The sequence below is a fragment of the Peromyscus maniculatus genome, chromosome 7 (genome assembly GCF_049852395.1).
Source record: "Peromyscus maniculatus bairdii isolate BWxNUB_F1_BW_parent chromosome 7, HU_Pman_BW_mat_3.1, whole genome shotgun sequence".
Taxonomy (NCBI): Eukaryota; Metazoa; Chordata; class Mammalia; order Rodentia; family Cricetidae; genus Peromyscus; species Peromyscus maniculatus.
Genome location: NC_134858.1, coordinates 98,808,354 through 98,830,152, shown reverse-complemented (window position 1 = coordinate 98,830,152; position 21,799 = coordinate 98,808,354). Strand labels below are relative to the sequence as shown.

At 40.8% G+C, this 21,799-nt stretch overlaps 2 protein-coding genes across 3 annotated transcripts in view; one reads left to right on the top strand and one right to left on the bottom strand.

Moving 5' to 3' along the window:
• The window catches only part of Ppp2r3a (protein phosphatase 2 regulatory subunit B''alpha), a 155,016-nt gene extending 140,927 nt beyond the window's left edge, over nt 1-14,089 (top strand). For both annotated transcript variants that reach the window (XM_076576919.1, XM_006975129.4), the window contains one exon: nt 11,332-14,089. In XM_076576919.1, coding sequence (XP_076433034.1) covers nt 11,332-11,458 — 127 coding nt within the window. In that variant the 3' untranslated portion in view covers nt 11,459-14,089. The remainder of the gene's footprint in view (nt 1-11,331) is intronic.
• Nucleotides 14,090-15,323: 1,234 nt separating this feature from the next.
• Nucleotides 15,324-21,799, bottom strand: part of Msl2 (MSL complex subunit 2) — a 32,751-nt gene continuing 26,275 nt past the window's right edge. Inside the window, exon 2 of the mRNA XM_006975126.4 lies at nt 15,324-18,657. Within this exon, the coding sequence (XP_006975188.1) occupies nt 17,066-18,657 (1,592 nt within the window). The 3' untranslated portion in view covers nt 15,324-17,065. The remainder of the gene's footprint in view (nt 18,658-21,799) is intronic.

Below are 21,799 nucleotides of genomic sequence, written 5' to 3'. Positions count from 1 at the left end.
ACTATCATATCATCTGCAAATAGTGAAAGTTTGACTTCTTCCTTGCCAATTTGTATCCCTTTGATCTCCTTTTGTTGTCTTATTGCTCTAGCTAGAACTTCTAGTACTATATTGAATAAATATGGGGAGAGTGGACAGCCTTGTCTTGTTCCTGAATTTAGTGGTATCGCTTTGAGTTTCTCTCCATTTAATTTGATGTTTGCTGTTGGCTTGCTATAAATTGCTTTTATTATGTTTAGAAATGTTCCTTGTATTCCTATTCTTTCTAAGACCTTTATCATGAAGGGGTGTTGGATTTTGTCAAAGGCTTTTTCAGCATCTAGGGAGATGATCATGTGGTTTTTTTCTTTCAGTTTGTTTATATGGTGTATTACATTGACTGATTTCCGTATGTTGAACCATCCTTGCATCCCTGGGATGAATCCTACTTGGTCGTGATGGATGATTGTTTTGATGTATTCTTGGATTCGGTTTGCCAATATTTTGTTGAGTATTTTTGCATCAATGTTCATGAGGGAGATTGGTCTGTAGTTCTCTTTCTTTGTTGCATCTTTGTGTGGTTTGGGTATCAGGGTAATTGTAGCCTCATAAAAAGAGTTTGGTAGTGTTCCTTCTGTTTCTATTGTGTGGAACACTTTGAAGAGGATTGGTATTAGTTCTTCTTTGAAAGTCAGGTAGAATTCTGCACTGAAACCATCTGGTCCTGGGCTTTTTTTAGTTGGGAGACTTTTGATGACTGTTTCTATTTCTTTAGGGGTTATTGGTCTATTTAAATGGTTTATCTGGTCTTGATTTAATTTTGGTATTTGGTATTTATCCAGAAAATTGTCCATTTCTTCCTGGTTTTCCATTTTTGTGGAGTACAGGTTTTTGAAGTATGATCTGATGATTCTCTGGATTTCCTCATTGTCTGTTGTTATGTCTCCCTTTTCATTTCTGATTTTGTGAATTTGGGTGTTCTCTCTTTGCCTTTTGGTTAATTTGGCTAGTGGTTTGTCTATCTTGTTGATTTTTTCAAAGAACCAACTCTTTGTTTCATTGATTTTTTGTATTGTTCTCTTGTTTTCTATTTCGTTGATTTCAGCCCTCAATTTGATTATTTCCTGGCGTCTATTTCTCCTGGGTGAGTTTGTTTCTTTTTGTTCTAGAGCTTTCAGTTGTGCTGTTAATTCATTGGTATGGGATTGCTCCATCTTCTTTATGTGTGCATTTAGAGCTATGAATTTTCCTCTTAGCACTGCTTTCATAGTGTCCCATAAGTTTGGGTATGTTGTACTTTCATTTTCATTGAATTCTAGGAACTCTTTAATTTCTGTCTTTATTTCTTCCTTGACCCATTGATGTTTCAGGTGGGTATTATTCAGTTTCCATGAGTTTGTGGGTTTTCTATAATTTTTGTTGTTATTGAGTTCTAACTTTAAGGCTTGGTGGTCTGATAAAATACAGGAGGTTATTCCAATTTTTTTGTATCTGTTGAGATTTGTTTTGTGTCCAAGCATGTGGTCAATTTTTGAGAAGGTTCCATGGGGTGCTGAGAAGAAGGTATATTCTTTTGTGTTAGGATGGAATATTCTGTATATATCTATTAGGTCCATTTGAGTCATAACATCTGTTAGGTCCTTTATTTCTTTGTTAAGTTTCAGTCTGGTAGATCTATCTTTTGGTGAGAGTGGTGTGTTAAAATCTCCCACTACTAATGTGTGGGGTTTGATGTGCGTTTTAAACTTTAGTAGTGTTTCTTTTATGAATGTGGGTGCTTTTGTATTTGGAGCATAAATGTTTAGAATCGAGACTTCATCTTGGTGGATTTTTCCTGTGATGAATATGTAATGTCCATCCTGGTCTCTTTTGATTGATTTTAGTTTGAAGTCTATTTTATTAGATATTAGGATAGCTACACCAGCTTGTTTCTTAGGTCCATTTGCTTGGAAAACCTTTTCCCAGCCCTTTACTCGGAGGTAGTGTCTGTCTTTGGAGTTAAGGTGTGTTTCTTGTATGCAGCATATGGATGGGTCCTGTTTTCTAATCCATTCTGTTAGTCTGTGTCTTTTTATAGGTGAGTTGAGACCATTGATATTGATGGATATTAATGACCAGTGATTGTTAATTCCTGTTATTTTTTTGGTTGTGTTGTGTTGTCCTTCTGTGGTGTATGTTGGTGTAGGATTATCTATTGCTTGATTTTTCATGGATGTGTTTAGCTTCTTTGGGTTGAATTTTCCCTTCTAGTGCTTTCTGTAGGGCTGGGTTTGTGGACAGGTATTGATTAAATCTGGTTTTATCCTGGAATATTTTGTTTACTCCGCCTATGGTGATTAAGAGTTTTGCTGGGTATAATAGTCTGGGTTGGCATCCATGGTCTCTTAGTGTCTGCATGAGGTTTGTCCATGATCTTCTATCTTTCATAGTCTCTATTGAGTAGTCTGGTGTTATTCTGATGGGTTTGCCTTTATATGTTACTTGGTCCTTTTCCTTTGCAGCTCTTAATATTTTTTCTTTATTCTGTGTGTTTAGTGTTTTGATTATTATGTGGCGAGGGGACTTTTTTTTTGGATCCAGCCTATTCGGTGTTCTGTAAGCTTCTTGTATCTTCATAGGTATTTCTTTCTTTAGGTTAGGAAAGTTTTCTTCTATGATTTTGTTGAATATATTTTCTGTGCCTTTGAGTTGGTATTCTTCTCCTTCTTCTATCCCTATTATTCTTAGGTTTGGTCTTTTCATGGTGTCCCAAATTTCCTGGACGTTTTGTGTTAGGACTTTTTTGTCTTTATTGTTTTCTTTGACTGACGAATCTATTTTCTCTATCGTGTCTTCAGCGTCAGAGATTCTCTGTTCCATCTCTTGCAATCGGTTGGTTATGCTTGTTTCTGTAGTTCCTGTTCGTTTTGTCAGGATTTCTATTTCCAGCATTCCCTCAGCATGTGTTTTCTTTATTGTCTCAAATTCATTTTTCAGATCTTGGAATGTTTCTTTCATCTGTTTAATTGCTTTTTCTTGGCTTTCTTTAATTTCTTCCCATTTTTTGTTCGTTTTTTCTTCCATTTCTTTAAGGGAGTTTTTTATTTCCTCTTTAATGGAGTTTTTCATTTCCTCTTTAAGGGAAGTTTTTATTTCCTCTTTAAGGGAGTTTTTTATTTCCTCTTTAAGGAAAGTTTTTATTTCCTCTTTAAGGTAGTTTTTCAATTCCTCTTTAAGGAAAGTTTTTATTTCCTCATTGAGGGAATGTTTTATTTCTTCTTTAAGGGCCTCTATCATCTTCTTAATGTCATTTTTAGGGTTGATTTCTTCTGTTTCTTCTGTCATGGTATGTTTAGGTCTTGCAGGTGTAGAATCACTAGGTTCTGATGTTGCCATATAGGTCTTTATGTTGTTGCCTGTATTTTTGCACTGACGCCTACTCATCTCTTCCTCTGTGAGGTGCAGGTGGTGTCTGTGTCTGAGAGTGCCTCTCTTGTTCTAATTTTTAGTCTTGGTTTAGTAGGGGTTCTTGGTTAAATTGGTGCTTTTGGGCTATTTCTTCAGGGGCAGCTGATTTCGATCGGTGAATTATATACTTATGATTCTGGTGATCTGGTTTGGTGTCTGGGTAGCGCCTTCTTCTGTGTTCTCAGGTCACTTTTTGTTCATTTGTCAACTCCTCAGCTGATCTTGTTTCTTCAGACTTTAAACTGTAGGCATCTGAATCCTCTCCCAGATGGGTTTCAGCTGAGCAGGGTAGTCTCACCAACACCTCCAAGTTGTTGGGTTTCACAGGATCAGCAGCTGGGCCCTGGGTTGTCCTCAGACGGAGTGTTCAGATTCGTTCTGGTTCTGACCCACGGAGATAGCTTCTTCCCCAGATGTTGGAGTTAGGGGCGTCCCTGTTCCAAGCTGTGTCTGCTTGTCTCCGTCCCTGGGCCTGTTTACCTCTGCGGTCCGCCACCGGGCCTGAATGTCCCTGTCGGCCGCTGCACGTCTACCTCAGCGGGCTGCCGCTGGGCCCGTCTTCCTCCACAGGCCGCCGCCACAGGCCTACCTGCGTCTGCTTGTCTCTGCCGCCGGGCCTGTCTACCTCTGTGGACCGCCGCTGGGCCTGAATGTCTCTGCCGGCTACCGCCGGGCCTGAATATCTCTGTTGGCTGCCGCCGCTGGGCCCGTCTACCTCAGCGGGCTGCTGCTGGACCCGTCTACCTCCGCGGGCCGCCGCCGCAGGCCTACCTGCGTCTGCTTGTCTCTGCCGCCGGGCCTGTCTACCTCTGTGGGCCGCCGCTGGGACTGAATGTCTCTGCCGGCTGCCTCCGGGCCTGAATATCCCTGTAGGCTGTCGCCGCTGGGCCCGTCTACCTCAGCGGGATGCTGCTGGGCCCGTCTACCTCCGCGGGCCACCGCCGCAGGCCTACCTGCGTCTGCTTGTCTCTGCCGCCGGGCCTGTCTACCTCTGTGGGCCGCCGCTGGGCCTGAATGTCTCTGCCGGCTGCTGCCGGGCCTGAATGTCCCTGTCGGCCGCTGCCGCCGGGCCCGTTTACCTCAGCGGGCCGCCGCTGGGCCCGTCTACTTCTGTGGGCCGCCGCTGGGCCTGAATGTCTCTGCCGGCTGCCGCTGGGTCTGAATATCCCTGTCAGCTGCCGCCGCTGGGCCCGTCTACCTCCACCGGCCCCCGCCACTCTCCAGGCCCTTTTTAGCACTCCCCCAACTGAATTTTTTGTAACCTCCTTTAAAGAGAAGGCGGGGGGAAGGTAGCAGGTCTAAATACATAATATGTTTAAAATATAATTGGATCAAAAAAAAATTTCAAGTTATGGTAGCACCAAGTGGCAGTGTGCATGGAATGAAGAAGAGGCAGGGATGCAAGTCAAGGGTCAAGAGGGGAGGTGCAGTCACCAGCTGTTGTGAAATTCAACCAGCACATATGAGATGCTCTTGTCCCGAACCTCTTCTCATGTGGTGGGAGATAAGGCTTAAGGAGAACACATGTGGGTGCTGAAGTCCCTAGGGAAGAGAAGGCGGCAGCCACAGCCTGTACAGCGGGTGCTAGAATGCCAACAAAGGAAAGGGAAGGCCTGTTACACAGGATTAACAGCTGACTGGTCCCAAAGCCAGACTGGGCCTATACCTAACAGCCAAAGGCTACAACCTGGGCTTCACCTCATGAAGAAGTACAGATGTCAGAGTGAATAAATGTCACACAGAAAATGGTCAGACCTGTGTCAGAAAAAGGAAGAATGTCTGAGGCTTGGGAGCCACCAAGAGCTGGCCAAGTCACCAGCTGGCCAGGTTACCTGACTCCTCCAGCTCAGTTTCAGAACATCCTGGTAACTCCCTTCCAGCATCACTGTGAGACCCAGAGCTGCTAACAGCTGGCATCTAGCTCCAGGGAACAGTCGCTGTGGCTACTTTGGGTAAAGAGTTGGAGTCTGTAACATTACACACATGAAAATTTCAAGTTAGGCAATACTAAACTCAAATCTTTGTTGTACCACTTACTAGTGTGATCCTGGGTTTCCAAGCCTCAGTATCCCTCCACAATGAAACCTCTGCCATACCATGCTACTTTAAGATTTAAAGAAGACAGTGAATATAAATAAAGTCTTGGGACCCAGTTCTTTGTAAGAAAAAGCAGTGTCTATTTACTTCTACAGCTTCTGTGACCGTGATAACATTTACCTAACCTCTAGCAAATAGAGTTTAGTCAGCTGTAACTAGCAGTCATCACCTGTGCTGTTTGCTTCCTTCCCAGAGCACAGGACAGTGCACCCCTGATAACAGTAAATATGTGAGATGGCACATGTAATATCTCCAACAGAACCTGGGATATGGATGAAAAGAGACTGGCCTACTTACTTATCTTAGCACTAGACTGTGGGCTTCTCAAAAGCAAAGACCCTTGTTTCGATCTTGTATGTAACCCTATCACCTAGGAGATTGTTAGGGATGTGCCTCAGCAAATATTTACTGTAAGGCACAGAAAACATTACTTCAGCCAATCCCACCAAAAAGATGTCCTCTCCAAGCCCAGAACACACACCCTTCTAAAAGGCACTTCAAATTCTTCCCATCAAACAACAGTGGCAGGTTGTCCTTGTGTCATGCTCTACCTCCCGCTTCAGTCACTAGCCAATAATGATTCCAGGTCTAAGGCTGCATACACTGTAGATAAACATGGCTTGAGGACAGAGGATCACAACAAAGAACAGCATGAAAATCCAACCTAGTAATGAACCCAGAAAGACCAGAGTCCTACCAGCACAAAAGTATATGAGGAAAGCAGGTTACACCATTATTTATAATTAGCATCCTTGTGTTTTCTACAACAATGTAAATTAGGATCCCAGCACCCACACAATAAATAAGACCAGTGTTCCCAAAAATGCCTGTAACCCCAGCTCTAAAGTGGGTTGCTGGCTTCCAGCCTAGGTGAGAAAACTGAGCCCTAGTTTCTGTGAGAAACTATCTCACAGAAGTAGAAAGTAACAGAAGACGACACCAATACCCTTTTCTGTATTTCACACACACACACAGGCATGGGCACTCATAAACATGCACATATACCAAGACAGCTACACAGCTAAATTTGGGGCGGGGGGGAGCAGCAAGATGAATCAGTGAGTAAAAGTAATTGTTAAAATCTATAAACCTGAGTTTGATCCCCCAAACATACATAAAGGTGGAGAGAACCAATTCCACAAAGTTGTCCTCTGGCCTCCACATGACTTCACAACATACATACCCATCGTGCATACACATAATAATTAATTTTAAAAACACCTTTGGTCAAGCAATCCAGAGAGAACTATTATATGTTTCAGTATATTAAGTACCAATGTTACTAGCATTCAAAAGTGGCTTTAATGCTTCAGAATGTTCCCTAAAGCACTAACTTGTCCATTTAGGTAGTTTATAAGACCCATCCATCAAGACATAGTTGCACACACATGTAATCCTAAGACTTGTGCATTTGAGGTCAACCCAGGTAGATAAGGAGACCATCTCTTTTTAAAAGGACTTTTGTTTTAAGGTGCTGGGGGATGGCTCAGCACTTGCTGTTTTGCAGAGGACCCGTGCCAGCACCTACTTGGCAGCTCATAACCATCTATAACTCCAGTTCCAGGAAATTTTGCACCCTCTTCTGGCCTCTGCAGGCAGTGGGCACATATAGTAATATGCAGGCAAAACACACAAAAAATAAAATGATCTATTTTAACAGTTTTGTTATGTTTTTGTTTGGATTTTTTTTTAATGGACTCTTTATTTTGTTTTGTTTTTTGAGAGGGGGTATTTTGTTTTTCAAGACAGGATTTCTTTGTAGCCCTGGCTGTCCTGGAACTTGATCTGTAGACCAGGCTGGCCTTGAACTCACAGAGCTCCACCTGCCTCTGCCTCATGAGTCCTGGGATTAAAGGTATGTGCCACCACTGCCCAGCTTTATTAAGTGTTCTTAATTAGGCAGATAACTTTCTGAGGCAGGAAGTAGGTTGGTAGACATTCAGAACTTTTACTGTATTTGTGTGTATGTCCCCTCCTTCTATCTTGTGTTATAGGGACGGAACTCGGCTTGGCAGCAAGCACCCCTAACTGCTGAGCCATCCCATAGGCCCACATCAGGAAACTTGGTAAAGTTGGGACAGTTTTTAAGAAACTAGACAAAGGAAGTTCCATGAACTAAATGTCTGATATTCAAAACATTTGACTGAATTTCAATAAAGGGCTTAAGATGTTTTTAATTTAAAATACAAGGTCAAGCCTGTCAGCATTCAATATGGAGAAGAGCTCCCAAGTCTCTACCCCGAGGAGCTACTGATGATTGATGGCTTCTAAGGAAGAGGCGGTCATTTTGTTGTTGTTTGGGTTTTTTTTTGGGGGGGGGGGTATTTTTGTTGTTGTTGTTGTTTTTTGAGTCAGTTTCTGTGTGTAGCTTTGGAACCTATCCTGGAACTCGCTCTGTAGACCAGGCTGGCCTCGAACTCACAGAAATCTGCCTGCCTCTGCCTCCTGAGTGCTGGGATTAAAAGCATGTGCCACCACCAGCATGCTCCTGAGGCAGTTTTAAGGGTGTGGCCCCTGGTTGACCATGCTCCACCAGGTGGCTCCACACCCATGAGTATAAAGGCAACACAGATTGATTTATTCAATAATTTAAAAAATTTGGAGAGATGCCTCAGCCATTCAGGGCTAGGCTCACAACACATGTGTGCGGTGTGTATTTGAATTACATGGAATATATATATATATATATATATATATATATATATATATATATATATATATATGAGAATGGCATGAAATTAGGAGGTACAGAGCTGGGTGGATATGAAAAGAGTTTGTGGGAGGAGTAGGGCTAAATATGAACAATATACATTGTATGCATATATGAAATTCTCAATGAAAATATATCAAAGTAGGGGGCTGGAGAGATGGCTCAGTGGTTAAGAGCACTAACTGCTCTTCCAGAGGACGTGGGTTCAATTCCCAGCACCCACATGGCAGCTAACAACTGTAACTCCAAGATCTGACACCCTCACATAGACATACATTCAGGCAAAAGCATCAATGGAAATAAAGATAATTTTTTTAAAAAAAAGAAAATATATCTAAGTAAAGCTGGACATGATGGCACATATCTTTAATCCCAGCATTCTAGAGGCATATGCAGGTAGAGCTCTTTTGAATTCAAGGCCAGCCTGGTCTACATGACTTTCAGGCCAGCCAGGGCTATATAGTGGGAACCTGTCTTAAAAGGGAGAGAAAAGGCTAGGGATGTGGCTCAGTTGATAGAGTGCTTGCTTCTCACGCACCAAGCTCAGTTCTAGACTCGGACCTAGTTCATAGACTGGATGTGGTAGCGCCTGCCTGCAGTCCCAGTACTTAGAAGACAGAAGTAGCAGGATCCAGAGTGAGTTTGAAACTACATGGGCTACATGAGAGACCCTGTCTCAAGAAAGTAAAAATGTAATAAACACTTCTCCTCTGGATTATAAAAGGCTCCAAAGTAAAGAACCAGTGAACGTTTTATTCTGTGGTTATACCCACCATGTCCTAGATTTCCCACAGCGAGCCCTGACTCAAATACTCAGTGTATTGAGCAACTGGTTGGATTCAAAGGGAAAGAAGGAAAGGACACAATTGGGATTCTGGCTGTGAGTGGCACATAGCTCACTAAAACAGGGAGAAAGCAGTCAGCAGGAAAGTGAGTGCAGGTGTAAGTACGCTGCTATCATCCTAGAAGAGTCCTCCAGTAGACAGCCAGACTGTGGCAGCTCAGCAGCCAGGTGAAGTGGTGGGTAAACACGGGAAAGACCACAGTTGCCCAGGAGTGCAGACAGTTCAGTCCACAGCCTGCCTGCCAGTTCTGCTGAAGGAGTAAGAAATAGATCAGGCTTCACCTGCACTAGTTCTAGGCTGGGTGGTTCTATGAGGTGTAGGTATAAACCTCTGGCGGTGCAGGTTTAGTTCTATCCTTAGACTGTAGTAACTAGATGCCAACAGGACCCTCCCAGTTAGGAGTCAAATGTATCAGGTGTTGCCTGGTGAGTTTCTACAGCACTAACCCCCCAAAAAAGGTACTGAACCACCCCTTTTGTTTTAGTCTGTTTTGTATTGCAGCCTTACCTGGCTGGCCTGGAACTCAGTGTATACCAGGATGTACCCTGTACCTGGCTTGTATGGTGTTGGGGGAGGGGTTGGTTTTATTCACAAATAATCTTGCCCCTCAATAGGGTTATGTGTCACAGTCATACTCTGCTAAGCCCTAGTACTTCTCTGTGAAAATGAGAGCTACATTTGGTAGTTTCTGATGTCGACCCTGATCACCCCCATCTAGTAGTTGGGAGCTCATGAATCAAGGAAATCAATGTAGTGTTTGGTAACATGTCCAAAGTCACACACTGATCAGCTGTAGATTCAAATCTGGACTCCATAATCCATGTTTTAATCCTTTAGCCACCATTCCAAGTGGCCTCCGGAGTTCTTCGAGGAGGCTGGTTCCATTCATTCCATCATTCCTGTTACACTGTATCCTAACATCTGGTTCAAGCTCAGCAATTTGAGTTCAAATACTGAATTAGTGTCACTTCTGATTTTAACTCTGAAAATACACCTTTTTCTCAGACCTGTGCTGAGGTACTTTAGATACTAGCAGCATGCACAAAGCAAGTTAGGAACCAAAGAAAGAAAAACACCTTCCATTTTGACAGGAATAAGCAGTCCTGACTTATCATGGCTAAAATTAACTTTGATACCACTCCATACCCGGTAAAGCAAAGCTACTCTCATAGTGCATACTGCCTCCTTACCTAGAATATCCCATTGCCATGGACACCTAAAGGATGAAGAGTAGTGGAATAGGAACAAATTAATAATGGAGGATCTTTGCAGTGAGCAAGTTTGAGCATCATGAGCTAGAATCACGGGAAAGTTTTCCAAACATTAGGTAGACCTTTTTAAATGTTTAACCTCTACTATTCACAATGTTCTGGATTGGGGGAGGGGGGGTGTTGGAGAGGTGGTTCATTGGTTATGTGTACTTGTTGCCCTTGCAGAGAACCCAAGTTTAGTTCCCAGAACCCACGTGGCAGCTTAAAACCATTGTAATCTAGTTCCACGGGATCCGATACCCTCTTCTGATCTCCATGGGCATCACACACGGTACACATTGCCTACATGCAGGCCACACGCATACACATAAATAGATGTAAAAAGCAAAGTTAGGGGGCTGAATATGGGCTCCAGGATAAAGCACTTCTCTAGTATGTGTAAGGTCCAAATAACAAGGCTACACTAATGATGTCAAGTACTGTTAACATAAAATGTAATTCAATGACATTTTCTAGGCTCAAATTAGTATCAGAATACTTACTTCAGTACCTCAGGGCAGGCAACCATCATTCACAAGAGTTAAATATTGAATCTGGGAGTCATAGCATTTCAAGGCTCTAAGGAACAATGACAATTAGAATTCTTCCTAGCATAAACAGGAGGAAAATCCACAAGCAGACTTGAAGTCTGTAGCAGATACACTTGCACATCTAAATGTGTCAGTAGGGCACAAGGAGGGAGGCTGTAATACAAAAGCAGTCAGTAAGTTCCCCTCTTTAGAAATACCATTGAAAACACTCGTGAAACTCCTAACTCTGCTTTTCAACAAACCCTAACAGACTTGAGCTTTAGGGAGCAGGAAGGGCTTCTTCTCTAGACTGTGACCTCTTCAGAGCAGCTCAATTGTGAGTAAGCTGCCAGTTAAGTGAGGGTGATTTTTCAGACTGGTCTTCCAAATCTCTGCATTGCTATATTGACCCATATCCAGATGTTTATATTTCTTTAAGAAAAAAAAAATCAACTCATTTTGCTTTGTTCCAGCTCCTTTGAAGATTATGAAGCAGATGAACCTGTGTCTCCCTCTGAATTTGGAAACAAGGGTAATAAAGTAGTAACTTCAAGCCTTTCAGAGAGATGTGGAAAGCTTCAGTCAGTGGATGAAGAGTAGCTGCCAACATCTACACAGAAGGATAGTGTGGAGAGATGGTCTAGTTTGCACACTGCTTTGTAAAGGCTTTGATTGCTCCAAGTGCACTAGAAACTAAAATGCTCTTAAGTAGTTCAGCACAGGAGATCCCTCCAGTTTGCCGAAAACCTCCTGCAGAGAGAGCTCTTCCTTGGAAGTACATACTGTCATCCGTTTCCAAAGTCTGCAGTCTGAAATCTACACCCCCTCAGTGTACGGAGGCTCTCTTGGAAACAAGGCCAAGCACAGGTCTCTGCACAGAAAGAAGCTGCCTTAGTGTTGGCCAGCTTCCCTGGGGCCCCCAGGCTCCTACAAAACCTAGAAGAAAACTTCACTTGCAGAAAACTTAAGTCAAAAGATTCTGAAACTTGGAAAAGGGCCTCTAGAATTGACTTTGTTCTAGTAACAAAAGCACTGCCAAACATCTCAGAGACTACTTATGTGTACTGGAGTTCAGGGACCTTGAACTTACCTGGTTTAATGTAATTTCACCATGACCTGCCAAACTGCTAGTCACTTTACATTCTCAGGTATTGTAACCACTAGGCCCTTCCAACTCTGCTGGCAAGCTCGGCAGCCTCTGCATCTGACTGTGGGTCTTGAACAAAATCTCAAGAAAAATCCTTAAAGTGAAGGTAAGGGCAGAATCTGGCACTTATGATAACATTTATAGCCAACTATTGGGTGATTATTAATCTACAGATTAGTTGATGATCTATCTTCATTTCTAGCAGGCCTACTTGAAGACTTAAGGAACGTGATACACCATGAAAACTTCTCACTATACAGATTTCCTCCCTTTCTTGAATACTAGAGTAAGCCAAAAGAAAAAGGCTCTAACTAAACAGTATTCCTTACTGTTTAGAAACTACTACACCAGATATTTCATCCACTTCATTATCAAACTTGGAAGAAAACAATTCTCACCCACAGTAGCAATTACTATAGTGATAAATTCAAAATCCTGTATTTTTCAACAGGCCACCATGCAGCCAAATCCTACAGTGCTCATTGTCACCCTTCATGCTGGAAAAAAAAAAAAATACTAAAAAAGGATGAACATCTCTAAAAATCACAGCAACTTATTATCCATGTCTGCCAAAGCCATCAACTTTTCCCTATCCCCTGTTTCTTTGTTTTGTTTTGAAAGTCTTTTAAAGGATCAGAATAACCTCTCTTCTCTCCATTCTAATTATCATGCTGGTATAAAGGCCAAGCAGTGAAATAATCAAACTTTAGATGATGGTAGGCTAAACGTGGAGAAAAAAAAAATGAAGAACTAATACTAGCAGTTAGCAAGCCCAGCAATCCTGCCTGTCACAAGATCCTCCAGATCCCTGGTTAGCCTACCTTCATGACTACAACTAACCTCCCACATAACCACTATAGAATCTGGTAATTATTACAACTAATAGCTCACCCAGATATTAAAACCTAACTTGAGGAAAATTTTACAAAAAAACATATAGGTGTGGTGCCACATGCCTAAAATCTCAGGATTTAGGTAGGTAAGTCGGGGGATAGAGAATGCAGTATATACAACAGCATAAATACACTGAGAAATTTTGCTTACTATAATGCTAGCACTCAGAGGAGACTGAGGCAAGGAGGATCAGCGGCTCAAGTTTGAGGTCAGACTAGGCTACACAGTGAAACCCTGTCTTGAAAATAATTATGTGATGTTATCACCAATCCTATCCAATCTTTAGCAGGAAGGGAAAACAACTATTTTTAATTTCAAATAAAAATACAAGAGGATAATTTTTAAGGCAATTTAAAGGATTTTATTAGCTGTGTTCTCAACTATTTGAGACTCACCTAAAAGCACAATATAAAATTCAACTTTATAATATCCCTTAAAAGCCATGAGCATAGGGCTGAGCTAGCTAGGCCTCACTAGCTGCACTGAAATTGTTTGCAACTTGTACTTTATCTGTGGTGCTGGGAATCAAAACCTAGAACCATCCACATGCTAAGAAAGCACTCTGCCTGCAGCCTTCTTTTTAACTTATTTTGCTATCTTCTTTTGCTGTTACTGAAACTCTCAACACCACACAGTTTGAGATGGATTATTTAATTTTGGTTACATGAATTATACTTTAAAGAATTACCTTATTACCAAACTGGAAATGTCAAGTTGTGACAATACCCCAGAGACCTTGAAAAAGATGAATTATAATCTAAATCACTAGTTCTCAACCTTCCTAATACTGTGACCCTTTAATACAGTTACTCATGTTCTTGTGACCCCCACCATAAAATTATTTTTATCTCTACTTAGTAACTGTAATTTTTCTACTGTTGCGAATGGTAATATAAATATCTGATATTCAGGATATCTGATATGCCCACACACAGGTCAAGAACCACTGATCTAAACATTTAATGAAAGGAGGGTAGTTTCATAGCATAATTGCCAAGGTAATCAAACTAATAAAATTCTGTATAGTTCCCTGTATCTATCTTATCTGTCACTACACTGTTAAAATGTTTAAGAAAAAAATACCAAAATTCTAATTCAGCTATCATTTGCTCAGCTTTGAAAGTGTTTGACTAGAGATGGTGCATGACTTGTTTTCCCCTTTTCACCAAACAATAAAATTGTCAAATGTATGAATTGTGTTCACTACACATTTTTGGTTTTAGATACAATTCATTTTTACACCTCTGAGCAAAGTTGAGTTTTTGCAAGAATAACTCTTTGAAGCCTTGGGAATGCTATAAAGAAAAGTCTTAAGGGTACTATCTCACTGAGAAGTGCTTTCCTCTGGGATAAAGGAACTCTCCAGGATCAAAGGGGACTTTAGCCTCATCCATATATTAAAAGGCTGTATCACTGCATATTATTGGGTATCTAAAATGAAATCAAGAATATTAGATCCAGATCCTACAGTCTTATGTCCTAAAAGCATTGTTACCTACGGAAAAAGGAAATTCTCACTTAACATTTCTTCAGTAAGGTTATCGTGGAATTTTTTTTAAAGAAAGCAAATTACACAGACCCTTTACACCCTAGTGCTTCATGATGAAAATATACACCCAATGAATCTAACCAAAGAGAAAAATTGTAAGCTCTCTTCTGACAAGGACTCAGATTATTCAAGATACACCGATTTAAATGCAATTTTGTTTTGTCTTACTAATTTCATATCTTAATAAATAAATCTGGTTCCTTCAATAAATTAAGTCAGCATTTGTCAGCATTACTTTTAAAAAACGCATGTCATAAAGAAAAACATAAAAACCAAGGCACTTTCAGTACTCTTCCCCAGCCTAATACAGACCATTCAGAACATGCTATCCCAAACTCCTCAGTATTCTACAACATAGAATTAGAAAACTATCATTTATTGATAGACTTAAGGTGTGATACAGGTTTCCAAAAATGTGGCAGTGATAATACCAGCATAAAAAAGAGAAACTTGTGCTAAAAACAACCTGAATTAATCATTGGCAATATTACATAACAATCAAGGCCCTCACATACTGATTTCCACTTTATCTCTATTGCCAACCTCCCATGCATCAAAAACAAAGCTAAGATTATCAAATTTGGGAAGCAATGAGGTACTCCATGAATTTTAAGATCATATTAGGAAAGTCTGGGAAATCTGCAAAATATAGCCTAATTATCCATGTGTACAATCTCATTTCTAGTCATTTTTGCAGTGATCATTAGTGAATAAAAAACAGATTTACATGATTATATAGCAGGACATCATCTGGTCCAACACATACTGTTACAAACTTTAGGTAAATACATGTTTCATAAGACACTGCTACCACTTAAAGAATTTAAATAAAATTCCAAAATTTGGTAAGCAAATAAAGACAAGACAACTAAGAAGCATTTTCCACCATTTACTCTTGTTATCAAAAATAGTTCAACTCTTCTTGCAAAACAAAAACAAAATCGTACATACTGGACACATACATCACATTTTTCTTCCTATGGCTTTAGCCCACCCCCGCCCCACCAAAAGAGACCAAAAAATTTTTTTGTTTTTTTTTTTGTTTTTTTTTTTTAAAAAGCCCAATGACAACAACAAAACAACTACCTGACCACATTCACAGAAAATGACACCAGGATACACTACAAAACAGGAGGTGTCATCTGCTCTGTGTCCAAAGGATTCTTCTCCATGTCTTTATGAGGCGAGTAACCATCATTGAACATGCTGTGTGCCAAATCAAAACAACTTCAACACATCAGATCTCACTAGATGGTGAATGCAGTAGAAACTGGAACTTCCCTAGCAGTATTTTTCTTAAAATAAGCACTGCCAAAGCAGCAACTCTTTGAAATCACAAGGTTATCTCTACACCTAGTCAGTCCTTGTTTACCTGGGCTGTGCTCTTTCAAGCAACTGACTATAGACTTCCCTTCAACAGAATGTTTGTCTTCCCCATAAAGTTAATAGGAAGAAGTACATTAAAACTCAAACACAGTTTGTGCTTTACATGCAAAAGAGCATTCTAAAGAAAATCCTCCGAGCTTTGCACCTACCTAAATGCACAGGCTTCATCAAAGGCATGTTTTAAGGCCTTGATAAAGAAGCCTTCATTATGAACAGCACCCTTAAAAAAAAAAAAAGAAAAAAGGAGCATATTCAAGGTAAAGCCTGTGGCAAATAAACAGGAAATAAAAATCAGAGAAGTCGTCAATGGCAATAAGTATAATGCATAAATCTGGGCACATTTGGGGCATTATTTCAAAATTAAATAAAACCCAATTTTTAAATTCTTTTTATATTTTTAAAAATTATGTTATGAACTAAATAAACTCAATTATGTTCAGAATAAAACAGCTCTTCACTTTATTTACCAACTAGAACATTGCTCAAAGTGAAAGGACTTAGGATTTTCTCATAGAAGTGAGTCAGATAACTAGAAAGGGGGCTGAACTCATAAATATTTAAAGCATAAACAGCTTAACATTTGTGGTCTGACAGAATTTATTTGTTCACTTTTTAAAAGACAGATTTCTTAAAACATTCAAATGAGGGGGCAATTTTCTTTCATAATACTGCTGATTTAAAAACTGCTACATACACGCCAGTAGCCAATTTTCATGATCAGAAATGGTATTATGTCAGCACAAAGGTTGAGCTGGACACATCAGCTTTTCAACAGGAGAAATATCACTGCGGCATCTGAAGGCAGCAAAGGCTCCTGATAAACTAATGGCTACTTTTCCACAAAAAAAAATTAGCACAATCTTTATGGACTGACTAGATACCACTTCCTTACATTTAATCATCAACTTTGATTATGCACAAAGCATGACCATAAACAATGAGGTTATTGTTATTTTCCTTGCCAAAGTTCATTTTGTATAAATCAGTTGCATCAGCATTTGTTCTCAAACTATGAGGTTCTGTAAGAACTAAGAACATATAGTTGTAGGGTTACTCCTCCATTATCTGCAAACTATTTCCCCGACACTAACACATATAACTTAGCAATGAAACACTTGATACAAGTGATCTATATGCAGGAGCTCCGGCAAGTTAAACCAACAGAACCATAGCTGCCGTAGAACTGTAGCTATTTCCTACCAGGGGCAGGTAGGTTTCAAGACCCACTGATTTAACAGTCGAATCTCATATCTATAGCTTCATCCAAACTTTTATCATCGTGTGTACTGGCAGCTAAAAATGTCGTTACTGGGGACCCTGTGACATTAATTACACTGGTGCTGGTACTTGCATTACGCACAGCAATGCTAGTCACATTAATGCCCAAAGTGAGCCTGGTCTGCTCCAAGGCCTTTTCTGGCACCGCAAATGCCTCCAGCTTCTTCTCCCCATTGGCCATATAGGAGTTTTGGCAGCCACGACATATACAATCTAAGCAGGCTTTCCGGTTAGAGTAGCAAGGGCAGCGTTGGCCGCGGCATGTAAGAACACTTGGATTTTGAGTAGCACGCCCACATTTACATCCTTTCTTTTCCTGGGGCTTTTTGTACACAGTCTTGGTAGGACTTCCTGGCATAAAATGATGACTAGGAATCTTTTCCTTTACTGCTTTGTCTTTTTTAAGAATACCTGGCTTGGATTTAGAGTGGGATTTCTTGGATCCGTGTTCATGACTCTTTTTCATGCTTTTAGTAGATAAAAGTACAGATTTGCTGATCTTGGGTGTTGTGCCTCCATTGGGAACAGTTGCTATAGGTTGAAGAGAGATTTTGCTTTCCCGCTTCACTGTCACGGGAGCAGATGCCCCCAGGGTTGGGCCTCGGATAATGGTAGAAATTGGAAGTGGCTGAACTTTCTCACTGTCGCTTTCAGATCTGGATCTTTTTCGATTCAACTTTGCTACCTTCGGAGTTGCTGCTGTACATGATAACCCATGAAGTGCAGGGCTGGTAGACATAAAAACATTATGGCTAAGAGACTGGGAAGAAAGCTGCAAAAAAGGTCCATTGGATACAGTGGCTTCCAAGTTTGGCTGCAAATTAGGACAGCAAACCTCTGTATTTGAAACAGTTTCTAAACTTCGGAGTACTTCCTCAACACTCAGCAAGAGAGAGTCACCAGGTTTTATATCTTCACTGAAACTACAGATATCAATACCTGTGGAGCATAAGTCAGTGGCTACCGTGTCACAGACAGGTGGCAGACTGTCAGACAGATCCTCTGTTTTTATATCAACAGTATTACACACGTCAATCGTATTTGGATGTTCAGGTGAAGGGATGTTTATACCAAATCTGTCTATTGAAAGCCCATTGTAAGTAGGCAAACCATTGATAACAGAACTGCCAATAGCAATGCTGAGGGTGCTTTCAGACATTGGAGATAAACTAGCTTGAGGATCAGCTGTGGGTTCTGAGGTTGAAGGTAAAGGGGAATGTGTCAAACACAGAGTGAAGGATGAATCTGAAGGTTTCTCTGTCTCCTCACAAAACAATGATCCGTCATTAAGCAAAGCTAAAATATCAGAAGAACAGTCAACTGCTTCTATTATATCCCGTGCCAATGTTGTCTGGGTTATATATTCACATAGTTTTTTGTAGCAGTTCACTAGGATGCTTAACTGCTTGTTTTCCTCAAACTGCTCATAGTCTTTGCACCAGCTACATGAAGGTTTCATCATCATTTTCTTGCCTTTACAAGTTTTGCAGACATAGTGTTGGCAGGTGGAGTTGGTGGGTGCAATAGGATCTTGTAGCAAATGTCCTAAGGAGGAGGAGGAAAACACAGATTTTAGTAAAACTCATTTACAGTTTCAGATAATGGAGTTCAGTTATTATCCTCTTAAAACTGAAATTAGTTAAACTCACTAGACTGGGGGTGCGGGGGGTTATATTCAGAAATAACTGGAGAAATACTCAACAGCTCTCTTCATTTCTATAATTCTCCATTCTGTTATCTCAAACCAGTGTTCCTTGATTCGGTCGTGTCCACAAAATGTTACCACCAACCTTCTTATGGTCTTCTCTCCAAAGGCTATCAAGAGGTAAAGCTCAGTGGCCAAAAACCCTTAAGGCCACTAACCCAACATAATAGACAACTTATTGAACAAGCAGTACAAATGTAATTTCAACCAGTTATTATATATATGAACCATAAACTTTTAAGAAGATCAAAATGTAACTACAATGGGCAAGAATCTCATTTGTTGAAAAAAAAAAAAAAGGAGTTTTGTTCAACCCAAAATCTTTCACAAGTCAACAAAATGAGGGAAAATGTAAGCCAGACACAATGGTGTACACCTTAAATCCCAGCACTCAGGAGACAGAGGCAGGTGGATCTCTGTGAGTCCTAGGCCAGCCTGGTCTACACAGTGAGTTCCAGAACAGCCAGGACTACATAGATAGCCTCTGGCTCAAAAGAAGGGGGCGGGGGGAGGCACTTGTGTGCCACCATGCCTGGCTCAATACAAACTCTTTTCCAAGTTAAAAACTTACCTCTACACACTGTTGTTGGCTGTTATATTTAAACTGATTACAATAAATAAACCCGGAAGCAATACTGGACTCTTAACTCTAATGACGGAATTCAAAATAACTGAATATAGTAGGCCACAGGCATCCTAAGTGCAGCAACATATTATGAAAGTGAAAGTGGGGCTGGGTTTGGCTCAACTGGTAAGGACACTGGCTAACAACATGTGTGATGCAAGCATGCACTCAAATCACCAGAAGCCAGACACACACACACACACACACACACACACACACACACACACACACACACACACACACACTGGTTGTAGTGGCACATACCAGTCAACCTAACAAGCAAGGGTAGGATAGTGGGAGGGTTGTTGGAGCTCACCGGCCCCCAGCTCCAGGTTCAATGAAACCTCTTCTCTAGCCTCTGCCTACACACGACCTGCACATGTGTGCATACACTGCGCGTGCGCGCGCACATACATAAATATACACACACACACACACACACAGTGAAAGTAGTCTCCCAACCTGAGACTGCTATCCAATTACAAATGACCTAGAACTAAAACAAGGAAACAATGGTAGATTCAGTCTTGCCGTTCCTCACACCCCCACAGAAGCAATTGTTTCTTAGCTCCCAATTCAAATGGTTCATAGTTGGCCCAAAGCAGTCTTCTCATCTTCTAAATCATTTTAAAAAAAAAAAAAAAAAAAAGTTATCTGCAATCAAAATTGAAAATCAAGAGAATAAAATGTCCAAATAGTTTTGTTTTTTTAAGACAAATATTTTTAAATTAAACATATACCTAAAGCAATCTGTAAGTCAAAAACATCATAAAACTAAAAAGCACTTACTTAGCAAAAATAGAAACATATCAACATTTAGGAGAGACAGTAATCCAGACTGATTAGAGAAAAGCTGTTAACTTTAAAGGGTCTAGCCTGAGCCAGGCATGATGGCAAACACTTGAGTCTTAGCTACTTAGGAAGCTGAAGCAGAAGGATGAATTAGGCCTGAGAGGTGAAAAGCAGTCTGGGCAAGAGAGTCTCTCAGTCTGTCTGCATCAGAAAACGGAGTCAGCCTCGAGGCCTCTCTCCTTCCACTGTACTAGGACAACACAAGCTCAAGCAGGACCAAACAAATGAAGGCCAGAAAGGGGGCGGGGCAGAGAGCTCGGGCTACAGCTCAAGGCTAGCCTATCACAAAGCAACACTTGGTTTCAAACATAAATTTAAATTTACCAAGGAGGAAAAATAATAACAAAACCAGAATAAAAGCTATCAGAGTATCTTACCAGTGTCCTACTGAAATGTAAAGAGCTGAAACATACCCTCAACAACTTTATACCGACAAATCAATCAACTTGGACAAATTCCCAGATAAGCACTGAAACTGACACAGAAATTAGAAACCTGCATAGACCTAGCCAAGTAACATTATAAAATAAAAACTGAAACCCTACGAAAACTAAAGCAAACTTGGTGGTGTCCAGTGTTGTGTGTCTGTGAGGGTGTAACTGACCTTGTACACACACGTGGAGGAGGCCAGAGGTCCACACCAGGGAGATGCCCCTGACAGTCTCCACAGGTCGTCAGCCTGTCTCCACCCTACCAGTGCTGGGGTTAGTCAGACAGGCACCCCCCGAGCGCTAAGAATCCAAACTGACCTCCTCCTGCTTGCACAACAAGCCCTTTACCCACTCAGCCGTCTCCCTTGACCCTTTCAGTTTTAATTTTTAAGTAACACCAAAAATCAGATGACGAAAAAATACTGAAGACCCATGGTACTAACATTAAGGCCATCACAAAGAGGAGACACAACAATCACTAAAAGACAGAAAAAGAATCTAACATACAACCCAAAACCTTTCCATTATAACATGCATTTCCAACAAACTAAAAACAACTTTTTGTTTGTTTGTTTATGTTTTTCAAGACAGGGTGTCTCTTCGTGCCCTCGCTGTCCTGGAACTCACTCTGTAGACCAGGCTGGACTTGAACTCACAGATCCACCACCTGCCTTTGCCTCCCAAGTGCTGGGATTAAACTTGAACCTACAGCAAACTCGCTTGTTTCCATTAAAAGTTACATTTGAGGTCCTAAGTGTGGAGGAAGAAGAAAGGAGGAGGTACTGAACAAGAGCAGAGGGAATGAAGGCCTGCAGACTGGAAGTAAGATGTAAAACTCAGAGCATATCCGTATCTGTAATCTATATATAATCCCAAAAAAGCCACACCAGAACTCTTAGAACCAATGAGTTTAGGAAGGCCATAACAAAACGTTGTATGATAACTGCAAGTTGTGTTTTTATGTATGAACTTTCAGGAATTAATATTTCTCAGAAACTTTTACTTAAAACAGCACCAAGAGTATTTTAAATATTTAGGGAGAAAAACACTTAGAAATACTTATATACAGGTGAG